A 20344-nucleotide genomic window follows, 5' to 3' on the forward strand; every position below is an offset into this window, starting at 1 on the left:
CTTGGCCCAAAGGTCACCCCCTCAGAGAGGCCTAGGGTGACCAAATCTTCCCACTTTGTCGGAGAATCTTCCAGATTTAGCACTGAAAGTCCCACGCCCTGGGAAACCCCGTAATCAAACCATCTGGGTTGGCCACACTTCAGAGGCCATCCCTGGCTGTTCCTTGCAAAATAAGCCCCACCTACTCACCCCCAAGTTACTACCCTGTTACGTTTCCTATAAGTGTGGGACTTGTGTCCCTAGAAGAACAGTGCCTGGCAAATAGTAGGCACTCAATAAATATTTTTAACTAAATTAATCACTGAAGCTCAGAAACTGATTCCTGCAGTCTCAAGTTTTAGATTCCATCCCATGAAACTCTGCAAGAAGCAACCCATTAGCACGTGGCAAAATCCATTTAGCAAGTCACCATCAGCATTTTCATTAAAACAAAACGGAATAGAAAAAAATCAGCATTACCTGAAGTATCACGTCATGAAAATGTTTTCGTCATATATGTGTTTGTGTGAACTGGGGCTCTGAGTAAAATATACTTCCTGCTGTGCCTTGTGGTCAAAAATGTTTGAAAACTACCCACCTAGTGGTCAAGAGTGTGGGATTGGGCACCAGACCACTGGGGTTCGAAGCCCTTACAAGTTGTTTGATACAAATTCATTCGTTTTTTTCCCGGCCTCTGTTCTCTGATCCGTAAAACAGGGATAATGCATACGCTTTTTTTCAGGATGTGATTGTGAGATTTAACTAAGTTAGCATATGAAAAATGCTTAGATCACTTTCTGGCATATAAGGACAATTTAGTCAATTCTGACTAATATGATTACTTGTTGAATGAATAAGGCTGAAATCTAATCTTCCCTAAAGTTACCCTGCCTGCCTTTTCTCAGAACAAGTTTTTTCTCCTTGTGTTCCAGCCCCTTCTCCCAAATAACTATATATGTTTACTTTATTATTCCGTTTATTGTCAATCTCCCCCTACCCAAAAAAAGCCAAAAAAACCCAAAAAACTCTGAGAGGGTCCCTTGTTTGTCCCATTCAAAAGTTGAACCTACTACCTGGGGGTAGGGAGGAGGGGAAAATGTTGGCAAACATTTTCTGTGAAGTACCAGATAGTAAATATTTTAGACTTTGCTTATGTCATCCCATCTTTGTGCAAATGCTCAAGTCTCTATTACCCAACTCTGTCTCTGTGGGACAAGTTTCCGTGTCCCTTAAAGGAATGGGGGAAGCTGTGTTCCAAAAAATCTTTAATTACAAGCACAGGCAGGCAGAATTTGGCCCGCGGGCCATAGTCTGTCAGTCCTTAAAGGAGCTGAAAATACTGGATTCAGTAAAATAAAAGACTTTCATATAGTTTCCACGTGCCACGAAAGAGTCTTCTTTCGATTTTTTTTTTTAACCACTTAAAACATATTTTAAAATTCTCAGCTTGTGGGCCATGAAAATAAGGCAGTGGGCCGCATCTGGCCCGCGGGTCGGAATTTGCTGACCCCGGACCTAGACTGTGCCAGAACGCCCGACAATAAGCGAAGGTCCCCGGGTCCCCAAAACTCGGCCTTCCGGGAGCGGCGCAACCAACACTCGGCTCGCGCGCGCCTCCCGCCTACCAACCCTCCCAAGCGGCGCCCGCCTCCCTCCAAGCCCCGCCCTCCTTCGGGGCGATTGGTCGAGCCTCGCCCTCTTCCTCGCCGGGGAACGCCCCCGGTGACAGGCACTGCGGACAGCCAGTGGAGAGCTGCAGGGTCTTGCACCCCGCCCTCATCGCGCCCGTTGGAGGCGGGCCGTTGAGGGGGTGGGGCGTGGAGCCTGGTAACCGTTGCCGATAACAACGCCCCGCCCCGTCACGGCAGGCGGGCAGGCGGCGAGAGGCGGGCGGGCGCCGGGAGCGGGAGGAGGAGCGGCAGCCGCCGCCACCGCCGCCGCCATAGAGACTGTAGCCGTGGAGACTGTTACTTACCAACGGGGACCAACACGCAGCAGCCGCCACCGCCGCCGCGGGAGCCGTTGCCCGAACTCCCGGCCGGAACTCCAGGTGACCGATGCGACCGCCCCGGGCCCTGCCCGGCCGGGGAGTATGGGGGGCGGCGGGTATCCCGGTCGGGGAGCGGGCAGCGCAGTCCCTGCGGTTCACCCCAAACGTACGGGATGGCGCGCCCGCGGGACCTCCCTCCGCACCCCGAGTCCCGACAGCGCGGCTGAGTTTGGAGTGACCGTGGTCCCCTTCTTCCTTTTAACCAAACTCGGGGAGCGGTGAGGACCCATCGGCTCACTTTTTACAAAACTTCCTGAGTTGGGGGCTCCAGGGGAACCGTCTTTCACTCTTACCCTCAAAATCCCCGGGTTGGGGGTGCCCCAGGAACCCCTCTCAAGCTTTTTACCCAAACTCTCTGAATGTGGGGCTCCTGGGGAACCTCTTCTCACTTTCGTTCCCCAAATCCTTAAGCTGGGGGTGCCCGAGGACCCCTCTCTCACTCTTCCCCTCAAACTCCCTGAATTGGGGGGCGCCTTAGCAGCGCGTTTCGAACTCTGACATTTAAACTCCCTGAATTGAAGGCGCCTGGGGGCTCCTCCTGTTTGGTCCCCAAATCTCTGAAATTCGGGCGCCCCTCGGACCTTTCTCTCACCCTTAAACTAAAATTCCTGAATTGAGAGGGCCTAAAAGATTCGTTCTCACCTTTACCCTCAAAGTCCTGAATTTGGGGTGTCCCGGGGATCATCGTTTTGACCCCGTTCCCAAATACTGAATTTGAGGGCTTTCTGTAACCCCATCCTCACTTTTTAACCAAGGTCGGTGCGCTGGTCTAGGGGAAGAACCCTTCCCCTCCCCACTTTTTGACCACGAACTCCCCAAGAATCGGGCTTCCCAGAGACCCGTTTCTCACCTTTTCATCAAGAATCCTCGCGCTTAGGGCTCCTCGGATACTCCTCCGCTCTCTCCCTGGTAACCCCGTGTTCCCAAGTTTGGGGGATCCTGGATCCGCCAGTCCCTCCACGCCCCTCAGGAAGCGCCTACGCACCTCCGCAGCTCCCCTATTTGGACTGATCGCGAAGCAAGAAAAGTTTCTCCGAAAGGGTTGTGGGTTTGTGGGTTTTTTTTTTTTTTTAATTTATTAATTTATTATTTTGTTTAAAGAGCCCAACCTGTGGGCCCAAACTGCTCGGTGGCATTTTCTCCGCGTGTTGTGGGAGTGCGCGGGTGTGTGTGTGTATGTGTGAATCCATCCCCCACCCCGACCCCCGAAAACACGCCCCCCTCCAAATGCTCTTGATTCCTTTTCTTTTCCCTCTGGGACAAGCCGCGGCGCTCCCTCCAGGCTTCGTCCCTGTTGGTTTTTCTCGCTGCTGCGCTAAGAAAAGTTGCGTTTCCGATCCTAGTGGCTATTTCAAGGGCCCCCGGGGCCCAACTGCCCCTGCCATTACGGCGGCTGCGGCGGGGGTGGTTCACCGTCCTAATTTTAACCTCCCGGTCGCCCCGCAGGAATGAGGGAGAAGGGCAGGATGTAGTGCACAAGTCCAGGGCTGCCTTTCCGCGGAGACCTCATTCCTGCTTCTGGTGTTTTAATTATGCACCGCCCCTCTCCCCCTCCCCCAACATCCAGTTATTTTCTTGCTTTGTGCATTGAACTGTCGGTGCAGACTGTCATGAGTTTTTCCCCTGTCCAATCAGCTTTATCTCTGCAAATCCAAAATAGCAAACCTGATAGAAGGCTCTCCATGTCAACTAAGACTTCCCCCCAAAATCAAAATAATGACAACGACAACAGAAAACATTAATAACAACAAAAACTTTTTTTTTTGCCTGCATATATCGGCAGCACGTTTTTATCTTGTTGCTTCATAATCTGAAACATTATTTGTTTGCTCATATTGATATAAAGACCCTTACCCTCTGTGCCGGGGGGTACCAGGGGCTGGTCACCTTTCTCCCACTCCAGTTTAAAAACTTGAACTGACTCTAAAATAACCTTAGAAATGGTTACTCACCTACTCTGGCCAGAGAAAAAGAGTGTATGGTACCACCCCACCCCCCAGGAAAGGAATTTAATTTCCTTAATTACTGGTGCTAATTTTGCCAACAGGCTTGGTAGAGTATCCGGGGGGACTTGGTAGTCTTTTTTAAAAAAAGACAGAATTCTAATAATATATGATGGAAAAGATAACTGGTTCCGGGATCCTGTGATGTTCCAACTGATGTGGGTCAGGAATGAATGCAGAAACAGTTTGGCCCTGTGGTAAAAGCAATATGAACTATTTGCCTCTCATCCCAGATAAACCTCTGAGATGCTCAAAAGGGGAGTCCAGGAGGAGAGGGGCAGAATTATTAATGACCCCCAGTAACAGAACAAGTCCTCTGAAATTCAGTTGATATCTGCTTTCTGGGTGCAGGCCACATATCACCTTAATATTCATCTTTAACCGTGTTTATCACTGAAGCACTGCCAGGCTGGAGTTATCCACCAGAAGTGCAGATGCTGGGAAATTGTTTATCTGGCTCTTATTCCTTAGATCTAATTTGTAGTTTCAGATTCGAGTTAAAATTAATTAATATTAATTGATATTTAATTAATTGAACTTTCATTAATAGTATATATAATTGAGTCAACATTTTAAATGTGCTTGTAGGATTTTTATAGTCACAGGTGGTGGTTTTGCTTGTAAAATTCCAGAGCCAGAAGGAACCATATCTTATAGTATATTTGGCTCTTTTTTTTTTTAACATCTTTATTGGAGTATAATTGCTTTACAATGTGTTAGTTTCTGCTTTATAACAAAGTGAATCAGCTATACATATACATATATCCCCATATCTCTTTCGGCTCTTTTTAACTAATGCATGTTGACCACTTATTGAAATGACGTGCTCCTCTATACACACCTACTTATTTGTAAAATGTGAAACTTTTTTCAAAGCAAGGGAAGTTCTCAGAGAAACTGCCTCCCTTGTCAGGACCCTCACAGAACCCAAGATCAGCAAAGGACTTCTTTTTTTTTTTACATCTTTTTTGGAGTATAATTGCTTTACAATGGTGTGTTAGTTTCTGCTTTATAACAAAGTGAATCAGTTATACATATACATATGTTCCCATATCTCTTCCCTCTTGCGTCTCCCTCCCTCCCACCCTCCCTATCCCACCCCTCTGGGTGGTCACAAAGCACCGAGCTGATCTTCCTGTGCTTTGTGGCTGCTTCCCAATAGCTATCTATTTTACGTTTGGTAGTGTATATATGTCCATGCCACTCTCTCGCTTTGTCACAGCTTACCCTTCCCCCTCCCCATATCCTCGAGTCCATTCTCTAGTAGGTCTGTGTCTTTATTCCTGTCTTACCCCTAGGTTCTTCATGACATTTTTTTCCTTAAATTCCATATATATGTGTTAGCATACGGTATTTGTCTTTCTCTTTCTGACTTACTTCACTCTGTATGACAGACTCTAGGTCCATCCACCTCATTACAAATAGCTCAATTTCGTTTCTTTTTATGGCTGAGTAATATTCCATTGTATATATGTGCCACATCTTCTTTATCCATTCATCCGATGATGGGCACTTAGAGCAAAGGACTTCTTATAGGAAAAGACAAAAGAGAGGGAGAAGCTTAGGAGAGGAAGACCCAGAATTAAGGGGGTGGATGGGATAAAGAGTGGGGTCAGAGAATGGGGGGGCAGAGCCGTGGAGAGCTCACCCCATGGGCTGGCAGGCTGCAGCTGGTGAAGATGGTGATGCTGACAGGCAGCTTAAGGACAAGGGCTTAGTCCCCCAGTCTGCTCCTCTGAAGGCTCCGAGCTCCCTTAGTGAACATCAGCCGGCCCCTGGCTGCTCAGGCCAACACGTTGGAGTCGTCCTCCAGCCCTCTCTCTCAAGCCATCAGCAAAAAGGTAGAGACCTAGAATCTGACCACACCTCGTCACCTCCACCACCGCCAGCCCCTGGTCCGAACCACCGGCGCGCCTTGCCCAGATGATTCCAGCCTGTTCACCAGGGATCGCAACATGTCCTGTTGCGATCCGCAGATTGGATGAAGGGGTCAGGGGACAAAGGAAAGGAAAAATGCAAGTCCCAGCCCTGGATGCTGCTGATGTGGGCTCTAGGGCCCCACAGAGAAGGAGTTCATGTTTTTTAGCTCTGTGACTCCAGGTAAGGTTTGGCATTGGTGAAAGAGAAAATCACTTATATGGTTTTGGTATTAGAAATAATGTTATAGGGAATTCCTTGGCGGTCCAGTGGTTAGGACTCTGCGCTTCCACTGCAGGGGACACAGGTTTGATCCCTGGTCAGGGAACTAAGATCCCGCAAGCTGTGCAGTGCGGCAAAAAGAAAAAAAAAGAGGAAATAATATTATAACTGTTTAGCCCAGGTCCTGGCACAGAATAGGTGTACAACGGAGTAGCTATTATTATTGTTGTTGTTATTTTTATTATTAGAACAAGCAAACAAGCAGTGTGGCCTGCCTGGGGTGATTTTTTAATTTTGGTTTCTTGACCACCAAATGCTGAGGAGACATTCAGTAAATACATCTTGCTCGATTGAGTGGGTGAGCCTTCCACTGTCTGTTTTAAGGTGGGAAATACCCTTCGATTGCGCAGAAATTCTCTGGTACAGATATGGCACTCTGTAAGCGTTAAGTGCTGGGCAAAACCAAAAAACACAACCCAAAAAGTGTCTCAAAGTCCCACACCTTGGTTGGGGTATCGGTCCATCTGAAATCACTCCCAAAACATCACACTTCCAGACAGGTTTTGCCAAGCAGCCAGCTCTCCAGGCAGAACCTGCAGATGAGAAAACTTAAAAACTGGTTTTGCCTCTCCATTAGTGCTGGCTCTTAGGTGCCAGTCCTGTCGAAGTCAGGAAATCAGCCTCTTGGAGGTGAGAACAGTCCTGGTCTTCATGCCAGGATTTGACTGGAGCAGACAGCATGGCCTTGCTCCTTGCTACACCTCACTTCTTTTTTCCTGAAGTGCATTCCTATTTTATGATACATAGCTTTTATATGTTTTAAAGTATAGTTTCATGCCCTGGCAACCTCATTTTAAATTGTGGTCAATTCTATGAATTTACAAAAAATACAGTTGTCTTCCCAAGCCTATAGACGATACATACAGCAAGTGGATTTCAGATGCTGTGAATCAGATTATACCTCCTATAGTACATGTTTAAAAATGAAAAAAAAAATTCTAAAGCCATTAAAAATCTAGAACTTACATGTGATGGCCAATATAGTGATTATTTGTCATTTACTATGTAACAAAGCCCAGATATGCTATATATAGTAAACCTGTTTCTACTAAGATCTCTGCAGTTGAGTGTGTGTGTGTGTGTGTGTGTGTAAGAACTGGGCTACTCGTGTCCAGGGAAGTTCTTCAGGAGGTGACAGGTGAGCTGAGACTGTCATGATGAGAGGGAGAAGCCCTGTGCTGTTCAGAGGGAAGAGCCTTCCAGGTGGGGCGGGGTGGGGGCAGCAGGTGCAAAGGTTCTGCGGCAGGAGGAGTCAGCTGGGCCTGGTCGGAGCAGAGAAAGGCGGCTGTGTGGCTGATAACTGGTGAGAAAGGCGGCTGTGTGGCTGATAACTGGTGAGCAAAAGGAGGAGAGGCACAGGGCCCCAGTGGCCATGGGGAGGACTCTGGCTGCTATTCTAAGTATAAATTAAGTTGTTAGGAGATTTCACCTCTGCCTGTAGCTGTCAGAGCCGTGGTGTCCAGTCGTTTGCTGGAAAACCTGCTTTCTGGACCTCTGCCATTTCTTCATCACTCATTCATTCATTCATTCATTCATTCCTTTCTGAGTCAAACACTATTCTATGAGGTTACAGAGACCAAAGACCAACTAGGAGAGTGTGACAGTTTCAGAACGGGGATGGGCTAGAGGTCTCTCTAGGGCATGTGTGTGGCAGGCCGCTCGCCTGGAGGGGGCACAAAAGGTGTCCAAGAGGAGGCGGGCTGGAGCGGAGTCTTGATGTACAAGCAGACTGGTGGGGAGAGCCGTGGCGCGGCTGTATTTTCTGGAAGCTGAGTGCAGGGTACAGGGGAGATCAGGCCAGAGAGGAGAACAGGTGTCGGCACACACAGCCTGTTTTTGGAAGCAAAGTTTCACTAGAACACAGCCACGCTCGTTCACTTCCATACTGTCTCTGGCTGCCCTTTTTTTTTTTTTTTTTTGCTGTACGTGGGCCTCTCACTGTTGTGGCCTCTCCCGTTGCGGAGCACAGGCTCCGGACGCGCAGGCTCAGCGGCCATGGCTCCCAGGCCCAGCCGCTCCGCGGCATGTGGGATCTTCCCAGACCGGGGCACGAACCTGTGTCCCCTGCATCGGCAGGCGGACTCTCAACCACTGCGCCACCAGGGAAGCCCCTGGCTGCCCTTCTGAGGCCACGGTGGGGTTGACTATTTGCGACTGACACAGAACGTGGACTGCGAAGCCTAAAATATTTACTGTCTGGGCTTTTACAGGAAAAGTTTGCCGACCCCTGGCTGGACGAGTGGGACTCGTCTGGTGCTGGGCTGAGAGGTTTGCTGGGGAAGCACTTTGTGATCAGATGGGATTTTGGTAGGTGTAGCAAAAGGTATGGCGTCTGGAGGATGGCAGCGGAGAATTAACAGCTGCCGTGGTCCAGGCCCAGGGCGATGGCGACCTGGCCGACTGCACCAGCCAGGGATGGTGCGTGGGGACAGAGCTGCAGGGTTCTGGGGGCTCTGAGGACCTGGTGACTCTCTTGGGACCAACGGCAGGGATGAGCCCAGGGCGATCCCTGCGTGTCTGATTTTGGGGATCAGGTAGAACAGGCCGCTTCAGTGAGTCAGGGATCCTGGGAGAAGCTAGTGGGGCGGAGAGGGGTAATGCGTTCAGGCGTGGGCTTGGCCAGCTTGAGATGCGCGGGGGCCAGCCGAGTGCGGGCAGTTTCCTGCCAGGCTGCTGGATTTCAGGGTCTGGAGACAGCGGGGGACGGTGGGGGGGATGCGTAGTCCAGGCTGAAGGTCAGGATCTGTCAGCACATAATTGGTCATTTCAGTCGTGAAAATGGATGAGCTCACTCAGAGGCGGAGGGTGAGAAGGCCAGAGGTAGAACCATCATATTTCAAGGAGCAGGAAACCAACGAAGAGTCAGAGAAAAGTGGTTTTTTACAAAATGATGGCAAAATATAATAACATAAAATTTACCATTTTAACCAGTGTTAAGCGCACATCTCAGTGGCATTGAGGACATTCACATTGTTGTGCAACCATCCCCACTGGCCATCCCCAGAACTTTCTCATCTTCCCAAACTGAAACTCTGTCCCCATGAAACACTGACTCCCCAGCCCCTCCCCCAGCCCCTGTCCCCATCATCTACTTCCTGTGTCTATGGATGTGACTCCTCTAGGGACCTCCTGTGAGTGGGATCAGACAGTATTCGTCCTTTTGTGTCTGGCTTATTTCACTGATGATCTCAAGTTTCATCCATGTTGTAGCAGGTGTCAGAATTCCCTTTCTTTTTAAAGCTGAATAATATTCCGTTGCGTGGATGGACCACATTTGTTTATCCTTTCATCCCTCGATGGATGTGTGGACTGCTTCCACACTTGGCTACTGTGAATCATGCTGGACAGAGAAGCTTTTGCAGCAATTCTTAGGTGAGGGGGGAACCTGGGAAAGGGCTCTGAGGCGGAGGGGGAAGTAACTCAAGGACTGAGCACCAGGGACAGTGAGGCCTGGTAGAGACCACAGCGATCATCAGATGGGGACAGTTCCCTGGCGGAAGCGGAAAGGACGCGTCCCCACAGAACGACAGGAGGCTTGGCTCCTGAGCGCCTGTCTCCTCGGAAAACTGTTGAAATCACACTAATGATACAGAAGCCCATTCCTGAAGTTGCAGCAACACTTAATTATGCTTATATTTTTAAAAGGCAAACTGTTTATCTTTTCGCAATAGTGCCATGTTTCCAGGATATGTTTCTGTCCAAAAGGTGATCCGTGGGGTAAGGCCAGGGAAGCAATTTCCCGCCAGAATCACCAGCCCACAAAAATCCACCCCATCCAGGGAGAACCCAAAGAAAACACCACCTGGAGCTTTCCCACCTCGCCTGTCCTTCTCAGAACATGTACCGATGGAGCCTGCTTGGAGAAAAAATAAATTCGGAATTCCAGACCCACAGAAAACAGCTTGAAGGATGTGCTTCGATTTTGAAAAGAATTCTTCATTTTCTAGAAGAATTCACCATACTGGGGACCTCTTTATGTTTAGAGCTCTCTAGGGTTTCCATCTTCAGCAAGTATTTGTGGGCCCCAAATGTCAAACATCCGAGTTGCTTAGAATTAGTCGAATACTTAAGTGTGTTCATAGATCGTCACGTGGGGCGTTACAAGGGGAGAAGTTGATAGAGAAATTTTAAATTGTTAGCCACCATTGGCCATTGACATTCAGACTGGAAGTTAAAGCATAAAGTGGGTATAATTCCGGGGCTCATCAATTGTGTACATCATGGTACGGTGATACGGCCAACTCTTAAAATGACAAGCAGGCGTGAATAGAAGGTATTTCTGGAAGCCCTGTAACCACGGAATTCATCACTGGCCTGAGTCCACAGCTGACCGAGCCTTTGTCACCTGGCCTGTGCTCCCTAAGGAGACTCAGCGGGCACCGGAAGAGACTCACCGATGAGCAGTTTTCTAACTGAACAAACCACAGGGTGATGGAGTTAGAGGTGGTGGCCGGGCAGCGCTGTGGGGCCTCACCCAGATTCCGGGTGGGGAGCTCCTCGGGGCGCAGCCTCGCTCCTGTCTCTCTTCTAGCCCCAGTGGCCTGAGGAGCTCAGCCTTCCTCTCCTGTTCTAGAAGCAGGATTTCTCCAGCCTCTAGCTCTGCAGCGCCAGCACACTCAGAATCACTCCCAGATCCTGCGTGGGCCTGTGTGCCTTTGGCTCACGACGCTCACTTACCTCTTCATCTCCTCCCGGTCCACCCCGCCGTGGCTCTCCTGGGCTATGTCAGGGGGAGAGGATGGGCACATTCTCTCTGCTTTTTGTAGCCAAATCGATGGACGGGCCCCTCCCCTTCGTTGTAACCACGCCGTACTAGCTCGGCATTCAAGGCTCGTCTCGGACCAGCCCCATCTCCCTTTTCATTGCCTGTCTTTCACGACTTCTCCAAATGGACTTGCCATGCCTTAAACAGGTCTTCTACTCGGGTCTCCCCTCACTCTGAAATGTCATTTCTACTGACGAAAAATCTTAGGTCTTCTCCGATGCTCTTTCGCCAGGGACCCTTGAGATGACAATTGGTGAGCTAAGTGGGGAAACAGCAAACTAGGCCAGGTTTCTCCAGCACATCGCCATTGACTTTGGGGCCTGATCGTTCTTGGTGGGAGGGCGGGGAGGCCGTCCTGGGCCTCGTAGGAGGTTGAACACAGCATCCCAGGCCTCCACCTGCCAGGAGCGCCCACCCCTTGGCCAATGTCCCCTAGGACAGAATCACCTAGGGGGCAGAATCACCCCCTAGTTAGGGAGCCCAGGATTGATCAGCCAGAAGTGCCAGGGCACATAGAGTTCACATCCCAAGACGACATGGACGTGCCGTAGTGGTTTGCGTGTCTCATTTCCTGTTCTCGGTTGTGAGCTCCCGGGGGACAGGGACAGCTGTCCCTGCCTCACTTCCCGCAGAGCTTTGTACTTCACACGTGAGTGAATCAAACACTTGAGTCCAGAGACCTCTTTAGAGGGCGAGGCCTACATGGAGTAACAAAGCAAAAATCACAAACCCCTTGTCCGATGTCTGCTAGCCGTCAAAACTCCATGTTTTTGATTCAGCTTAGGATACATTCTAGCCCTTTCAATACGTAGTTTTCCTTTACCAAATCCCCAGAGAAATTTTAATCAAAGACCCAGGCTGTTAACGGCATCCCCTTTTGGCCCAGCCAAAATTGCAAGTCAAGATCTTCCAGAAAGCAGGGATCTTCCTGGGCACATGGAGTCTTACCACACAACTACTGCCAGGTCCCAGAGCCAGGAGACCTGTACGCGGTGGACAGTGTTAAATGCCTAATTCTGTGCCAAGCCGGTTGCAACGGCTCAATTCATATTTGCTTGCTTTGGGACTTTTCAGAGATTCCACTCTGTTAAAAAGGCGAGTTGAAACAAACGTACTTATGTCTGTTAGATTTATTTCATCCACAAAACGTGACACTCAGAGTTTGTGGCCTGAACGAATTCTCCTTTCTGCAGAGTGATAGGGCCACTTGTCACTGTTTGGAACCAGCTTTTGCAGCGGCTCTGGCCATTTGCGAAGGGCACCGTGTGCCAATAAAACTTCACTTACAGGCGCTGAAATGTGAATTTCATGTCATTTTCATGTGTTACACACACACACACACAAAATATATATATTATTTTATTTTATTTTTTTGCTGTACGTGGCCCTCTCACTGTTGTGGCCTCTCCCGTTGCGGAGCACAGGCTCTGGACGCGCAGGCTCAGCGGCCATGGCTCACGGGCCCAGCCGCTCCGCGGCATGTGGGATCTTCCCGGACCGGGGCACGAACCCGTGTCCCCTGCATCGGCAGGCGGACTCTCAACCACTGCGCCACCAGGGAAGCCCCTGTCACAAAATATTTTGACTCTGATTTTTTTTCAACCATTAAAAAATGTAAAAATCATTCTTAGTTTGCGGACCGTACAAAACCAGGCAGCAGACTGGGCCGGACTTGGCCGCGCGCGTGGCCCGTGGTTTGCTGACCTCTGTCCTGTGATAGAGAATGGAGTCCAGGAGCGTTCACAGCCTGTTTTGCCAGAGAACCCCCGGTCCACAGCCTCTGCTTCTCCCGCCTCCCCACCCGCATGACACACACACCTTCCTGTGCACGGCGCCTGCTCTTGAACTGGCCCCCACCTCCCTGTCTACCCCCCACCCATGGGATGGTCCTGCTTGTCCCACAGCATCCAGGATGGGACCTTCCCAGGTTCCCCGCCCCAGGGTTTATGGTCCCAAGTTCCACCTGGAGTCCACACCTGTCACCTTTGCCACAGAAGGAGTTCTTTGTGTGTCTCCTTTTCTCTCTCACGCAGGGCAAGACCCCTGAGGACAGACCAGGTCTGTCTCTGTAGGGCACCAATTAGAGTAATTATTTGTTGAATTGACTCAAGTTCTTACTAGATCAAGATCTGACCGAGCTCTAAAATCATTTCGCTTACTCTCTAGTAAAATAGGGTCTCGTGAGAGATTTGCAGTTTCCCAGTTGGGTGGTTTATTCTAGGAGTCCCCTGAATCACGATTGTCCAGCAGAGACATAATGCGAGCTGCAAGTGTCATTTAAAATTTTCTAGTAGCCACGTGCTAAAAAGTAAAAACAGGTGAAATTTTGAACAGTATATTTTATTTAATCCAGTATCTCCAAAATATTGTTGTTTTTTTAACACGGCATCTATATGAAACAGTTTTTATTGAGGTAGTTCACGTCCTTCTTGGCGTGCAAAGTCTCTGAAATCCAGTGTGTAGTTTACACCCGCGGTGCGTCTGGGTTCGGACGGGCCACGTTTCACGAGCTCAGTATTGGGCACTGTGGGTAAAAGTGTTAAAATGAGGGCAGGCATCGCCTTTAGGTCATCCCTACTCTTTTTAATTTTTAAAAAAATTTTAGGGCTTCTCTCGTGGTGCAGTGGTTGAGAGTCCGCCTGCCGATGCAGGGCACACGGGTTCGTGCCCCGGTCCGGGAAGATCCCACATGCCGCGGAGCGGCTGGGCCCGTGAGCCATGGCCGCTGAGCCTGCGTGTCCGGAGCCTGTGCTCCGCAACGAGAGAGGCCACAACAGTGAGAGGCCTGCGTACCACAAAAAAAAAAAAAAAAAAAAAAAAAAATTTTTATACATCTTTATTGGAGTATAATTGCTTTACAATGGTGTGTTAGTTTCTGCTGTACAACAAAGTGAATCAGCCATATGTATACATATATCCCCATATCCCCTCCCTGTTGCGTCTCCTTCCCACCCTCCCTATCCCACCCCTCTAGGTGGTCACAAAGCATGGAGCTGATCTCCCTGTGCTATGCGGCTGCTTCCCACTAGCTATCTGTTTCACATGTGGTAGTGTATATATGTCCATGCGACTCTCTCACTTCGTCCCAGCTTACCCTTCCCCCTCCCTGTGTCCTCAAGTCCATTCTGTGCGTCTGCGTCTTTATTCCTGCCCTGCCCCTAGGGTCATCAGTACCATTTTGTTTTTAGATTCCATATATATGTGTTAGCATAACGTATTTGTTTTTCTCTTTCTGACTGACTTCACTGTAAGACAGACTCTAGGTCCATCCACCTCACTACAGATACCTCAGTTTCGCTTCTTTTTATGGCTGATCCCTACTCTTTTTAAAAGGCGACCACTATTTGGGCTCTTTACTGTGTTCAGTACTTCCTAGCCTCACAGTTTGAGGTCACTCAAAGGTCTGAGTAGCACAGGTCCTCCTGCCTCAGATGTTTGGCCTTTTCTAAAGTGATCATGACTGGACTTTGCAAACAAAACAGGTGTCCACTCTGGACCACTGGGCAGTTTGATCCCACAGTTCCCTGGGGACCACTTGGGGACTTTGAGATCCTTATGGGCAGTGCCCGGAAGTCTGCTTACTGCCTCTTTTCAATTAGGGAAGTCATATTTTTTCACTGTAGAAAAAGTTCAACTAGCACAAAAAAATAAAAAGGGAAAAGAGAGCCTCTGGCTTCCTCCTCTTCTTTCCTCCTGCCCCTTGCACCGCTGATAAAGTTCAGCGTGGATCCTTTGAGATATTTTGTGTGCAGATGAAACATCCTCACTGATACCTTCTTATTTTTTAATTGAAATGTAATTCACATATCATAAAGTTCACCCCTTTGTAAAGTGTACATTCCGTGGTTTTTAGTATAGTCACAAGGTCATGCAACCGTCACCACTATCTAGTTCCAGAACATTCCATCGCCCCAAAAAGAAACCCCGTCCCCGTTAGCAGTCACCCCCATGGCCCTCCCCAGCCCCTGGCAACCACGAATCCACTCTGTCTCTGTGGATTTGCCTGTTCTGGACGTTTCATATAAATGGAATCACTCACTCTGGCCTTTTGTGACTGGCTTCTTTTATTTAGTGTAATGTTTTCAAGGTTCATCCACGTTGTAGCATGTGTCAGTGCTTCATTCCTTTCACGTAGGCAAAAAAAGTGGATCATATTATTACCACTTTTCTGCAAAGTGCTCTTTTCATCTATTATTTAGTCTGTACCTTTCCTTATCACTCTGTGCGTCTGCTGCATCTTTCTACATTGCCTGAGATTCCTCTGTATGGATGTGTCCCGAGGTATTTAATTAGCTCCTTATTAAGGGCATTTCAGCGTGCCAGTCCTTTACCCTTAACTCCTCGTCCCATTCATAGAACAGCAGGTTACAGACCTTTGGACAATCAGGTGAACACGTGTGTCCTCCCCCGCCCCCGCCCCAGGAAAATGCACGATGACCACGTCCACTGTATTCTGCCTCTGATTTTGGAGGTTCCGGAGCGCCTCACCCCCTCTCCCTGGACCAGCCCCTGTCAATTCTGCCCCACCCGTTTCACAGCCTACGTGTGGCTGACTCAGCCCCAGTCCGTCACCACAAGCTGGACCCAGGGCTGCGGGTGCCTCAGGGGGAGGCCCAGCCGCTCAGCCGGTTTGTGCTGACACAAGTTCACGCTTGTTGCCTTGACTCTGAGCTGAGGCCTGCGTGGCAACGGCATTTTCCCACCCCTTCCAGTTCCCTGTTGGTACGTGGTTTTCAACTGCTACGTTGATGCTCCATCAAAGCATACACTGGCTGTGGTCCCAGCAGAAGACCTGTCCCTCGGGGTCATCGCCCTCCAGTGCCGGCCAGGGGACCTGCTCCTGCTGCAGTGTATCCTCTTGAGCAGGGACCCCCTCACGCAGCCTCTAGATCCTGCTCTCCAGCCTCTGCCTCTCCATGTCGTTGACTTCTCATTACTGTGCAGACTCTCCCTTTAACTCTACACAAACAATGTAAAACGAGAATTCCGACCAGGCAGAATAAAGTTATCCATCCCTAACCGAGGCGTTCCCCCCACTTTAAATTCAGTGGATCATATTGTTCTTTTTAACATCCTTGAAGACTTCTGAGACACTAACCTAATTTGGTTTTCCTTTATTAGTGTTTCATGAATATGGAATCTTCTCGAAACTGCCTGCTCCTTTATCCTCCAGTGGTGAGGTTCACTTGTGTGGGGCGGGCAGGAAGTCTTCACTTCTCTCAACTCCCCAACTGGGACATATTCTCCTTTCAGTTTCCTGATGGTGAGAAGCCTGCCCCTGGCTGTTCACTCCTCAGTCCTTTCCCAAAATCAATTCTGTTTACGGGACACGTCTGACCAAACATTGTGGCATTTTTAAAACAGGCTTTCTTACACCTTCCCGCACGTCACTGAGGTTTTCAAACAGAAGGTCTCTTTGGGATAGCGTGTGAGGAGTATTTTTGTTGGTTAACCAAGTTTACTTCTGAAAACGTTATATAAAGAATTCCGACCTGGTCAGTTCTCAGGCCTAACCTCTCATTGTTTGGAGCAGTGCCGCGTTTCACTTCTTCTCAGGTAAGGAATATAGGAACGAGTTTAGCTTACGGAGCATCTGTTTTGCTTCTTGCCTGGCATCTGCCCACACTTGCTGGGTCATTTTCTTTTAACTGAGATAAAATTCACATAACATAAAATTCATTTTAAGGTACAATTCAGTGATTTTTAGGATAGTCACCATGTTGTATAACCTTCATCACTGTCTAATTCTAGAACTTTTTCACCGCCCCCAAAACAAACCCTTTGCCCATTACCAGCCCCTCCCCGTTCCCCCTCCCCTCAACCCCTGGCCACTGCTAATCTACTTCCTGTCTCAGTGGATTTGCCTGTACTGGACGTTTCCTAAAATGGCATCATATAATCCGTGGCCCTTTGCGACAGGCTTCTTCCACTGAGCATCATGTGTTGAAGCTCACGGACGTTGTAGCGAGTGTCAGTGCTTCCTTCCCTTTTGTGGCTGAATAATATTCCATCGTATGCGTGGACCACAATTTGTTTATCCGTTCGTACACTGATGGACATTTGGGTTGTTTCTACTTTTTGGCTGTTACATTTAATGCTGCTATGAATGTTTGTGGACAAGTTTTTGTGTGAACATAGATTTCTGTTTCTCCTGGGTGCATACCTAGGAGTGGAGTTGCTGGGTCAAATGGTGACCAGCTTCTGGAGGAGTTGCCAAATGTTTTCCATGGCAGCCGCTCCGTTTTCCATTCCTACCAGCAGTGTAGGAGGGCTCCAATTTCTCCACATCTTCTTTTCCACTGTTTTCATTATAGCCAACCTAGTAGTTGTGAAACAGTATCTTGTTGTGGTTTTTAATTTCATTTTCCAAATGACTAATGATGTTTGAGCATCTTTTCATTGCCCACTTCTATACCTCCTTTGGAAAAATGTCTATTCAAAGGTGTCATCTTTTACGGTTTTCTTGCATCCACAAATTTCTCTTCCTTTGTGGAATACCCAAAGACCCTGAATCATAAAGATGGGGGGGGGGCGTGCACCAGAGCTACGTGGTGGGAGGGGTAGAGGGGAGGGAGGGTCAGAAGCCACAGGACATGAGGGCTGTCCCCGCTCTCCCTCATGACACGTCTCCAGCTCTGGCTGTGGGCATGTCCTTTTCAGAGACTTCCCAACATCCTGCTTCCTCCGCTCAATGAGGGAGACTGGACGGGCTTGAGGGTGATCACCCTCGGAGTGTCCTTGACCCTCTGGACACTGATTTGGCATTTGACACCTGTCTTTTTATTTATCCAGAATTGTTTTAGCCTCTCTTAGAGACAAGAATGACTTCTTCCATTTTGAAGTGGTTGAAAAAAACCAACAAAAGGATAATATTTTGGAACACATGAAATTCACATTTCAGGGGCCATAAATGAAGTTTTTTTGGCACGCTCATCCATGTATCGTCTGTGACAGTTTTCACCCTACGTTAGAGGGGCTGAGTAGTCTCAACAGAGAGCATCTAACCCTAAAATAGTTACTGTTGGGCCCTTTACAGAAAAAGTTAACCAGGGGCTGGTCTCACTCACAGTACTGGCTGTACTTGGCCAGCACTGGGTACAACATCGTGCGTGTATGAACACGGTGCTGCTTTGGAGGTGTGTGAACGCTTAGACTTGCCAGCAGCGTTTAACATTATTTTTCACTTCCTTTAAGGCGAAGGGGATAATATTTACTGTATTATCTCTTCCTGTTTGCTGTAATTAAAAAGAATCTTGGGGGCTTCCCTGGTGGGGCAGTGGTTAAGAATCCGCCTGCCAATGCAGGGGACGCAGGTTCAAGCCCTGGTCCGGGAAGATCCCACACGCCCTGGAGCAGCTAAGCCCGTGTGCTACAACTACTGAGCCTGTGCTGTAGAGCCTGCGAGCCACAACTACTGAAGCCCGCACGCCTAGAGCTCATGCTCTGCAATAAGAGAAACCACTGCAATGAGAAGCCTTCTCGCAGCAACGAAGACCCAACACAGCCAAGAATAAAATAAATAAATTTATTTAAAAACAGAAAAAAGAGTCTTGGTCTGGCTACATCCATCCTGCAGGCTGTATCCCCTTTCCTCCTTGTGTCTGTGAGGTGACGCTTTCCCCAGTCCCCAGCATCCTGGCCTTTCTCTCCGGGCAGCCTCCCTGTCTTCCAGGCCCTGGAGAGCCAGGCCGAGGTTTAGACCAACACTCAGGGTGGGCAGGTCCTCTGCCGTCAGGAAGCTTCGGTTCCTCTTCCTTCAGGTCTCCCACTTGCTGAACTCGGCCCCGATGGCTGTCACCCAAGGACTGGTCCCTCTCAGAGGGTCGCACCAGCTCTGGAATTTGGGGTGCAAATCATGGGGCCTAGGAGTGGTTTCTGAAATGAATTACTGCTTATGTGGGAGACCCAGCGTCTAAAACGGTTGCCTTTATGTTGGAACACACTCGAAGCAGTGACACGTAAGAAGTCAAAATGTGGAATGGCCAATCCAAAAAAAAAAATCATTGTTTAGAGATCAAAAAGCTAACTATTTGCGCATTTCAGCCCCTTCATGTAAAGCTAAAATCCCATTTTTGATGAATCCTGCATGACTTTGAAATCGTTTGTTGTAGCTGGAATCGCTGCTAGACCCCAAGGAGGAACTGGCTTTTCTGGGGTAAGAACGTAAGCGGAGTCACCTTGATGATCTGGCCGCGGGGCTGGTCAGTGCCGTCAGCTGCCTAAGATGGCAAATCGCGTATGTTTCTTTGGCTTGATTGGGGTGGATACAATTACAAAAAACAAAACACGATTTCGCTCTTCCCTTTATTTCCCACTGGCAGTGGTTTCTCTTTTAGGTTTCCTCAAGTCGGTGGCATTTCTGGGCTTGGCGGTCTGTGGGTTAATTATCACCAAGGTAGTCGTTGACGGGATAGCTAATCATCAGCAGAGTCCCCTCCTGGACTGTTCGAATCCCTAAATACGGATGGTGGCAAAGAAGACTAGCCGCCTCCTGACGGTGGCTTCCTGCTAGAGATGGGGCGGGCGGCTCACTCCCCTCCTGTGACCAGCTCTGCTGGCCCCACGTCGGGGTCCTCTGCAGATATTCCACGCCCTCCTCCAGGATGTAGATTCATTCTGTCACTTTCTTCTAAAGACCGCTCACCTGCCTGCATTATACAAGGCTTGTCTAACTGGAGTCCTCGAATCTGTGAACTGAAGTTAAAAAAAAAAAAAAGACATACAGCCCAGTGGTTCTTAACCATTATTCAGTCCAGACCTCTTTCAGTCTGCTGAAAGTGGGTCATTTCTCCCCAGAAGAACAGACATAGACACATGCGCTCCCATTTGAATTTCATGGTCAATTTCAAGTTCACAGACCCCCCTCAAGTGCAACCCCTGGTGAATCCTCAGACCCAGTTACAGGATCCTGCTGTAGCCGTTTGAATAGGCATATTGCAGAGTTTAAACCACTTCGCAAGTATTCTCTAGGTTTTGAAAAATAGGAGGACAAAAATTAGGTCCAAATCGAACACTTTATAGTAAACAGAAAAGGCAGGGGTGTTCCTGTGGTGTTTGTTTCTCTGCACAGTGTTGTGCATCAGCCCCACCCAGATTCTGTATTGGGGGACTTCCCTGGCTGTCCAGTGGTTAGGAATCCACGCTTTCACTGCCGAGAGCACGGGTTCGATCCCTGGTCTGGGAACTAAAATCCCAAAAGCTGCGTGGCGCAGCCCAAAGGAAAAAAGAAATAGTCCGTATGGGAAGAATAGGAAGGAAATCCCCACTGAAAGCAGGAATAAGAGGTTTGCCCAGACATATCCATTAATATTGAAGAGGAAAAGCAGATTCGTCTAATTTATGTCAGCT

At 48.9% G+C, this 20344-nt stretch overlaps 2 protein-coding genes across 6 annotated transcripts in view; one reads left to right on the forward strand and one right to left on the reverse strand.

Annotated features, from left to right (window-relative positions):
• The window catches only part of ACSBG2 (acyl-CoA synthetase bubblegum family member 2), a 69189-nt gene extending 66210 nt beyond the window's left edge, over positions 1–2979 (reverse strand). The window contains exon 1 of the mRNA XM_030879425.2: positions 2880–2979. Coding sequence (XP_030735285.1) covers positions 2880–2887 — 8 coding nt within the window. The 5' untranslated portion in view covers positions 2888–2979. The remainder of the gene's footprint in view (positions 1–2879) is intronic.
• RFX2 (regulatory factor X2) overlaps positions 1906–20344 on the forward strand; it is a 100416-nt gene continuing 81977 nt past the window's right edge. For 4 of the 5 annotated variants that reach the window (XM_060297274.2, XM_070045335.1, XM_070045336.1 and 1 more), the window contains exon 1: positions 1906–2029. The gene's annotated coding sequence lies outside the window, so the exon portion shown is untranslated. The remainder of the gene's footprint in view (positions 2030–20344) is intronic. The other variant, XM_060297273.2, reaches the window with a different exon arrangement.

The sequence above is a fragment of the Globicephala melas genome, chromosome 3, assembly GCF_963455315.2.
Source record: "Globicephala melas chromosome 3, mGloMel1.2, whole genome shotgun sequence".
NCBI classification, from domain to species: Eukaryota; Metazoa; Chordata; class Mammalia; order Artiodactyla; family Delphinidae; genus Globicephala; species Globicephala melas.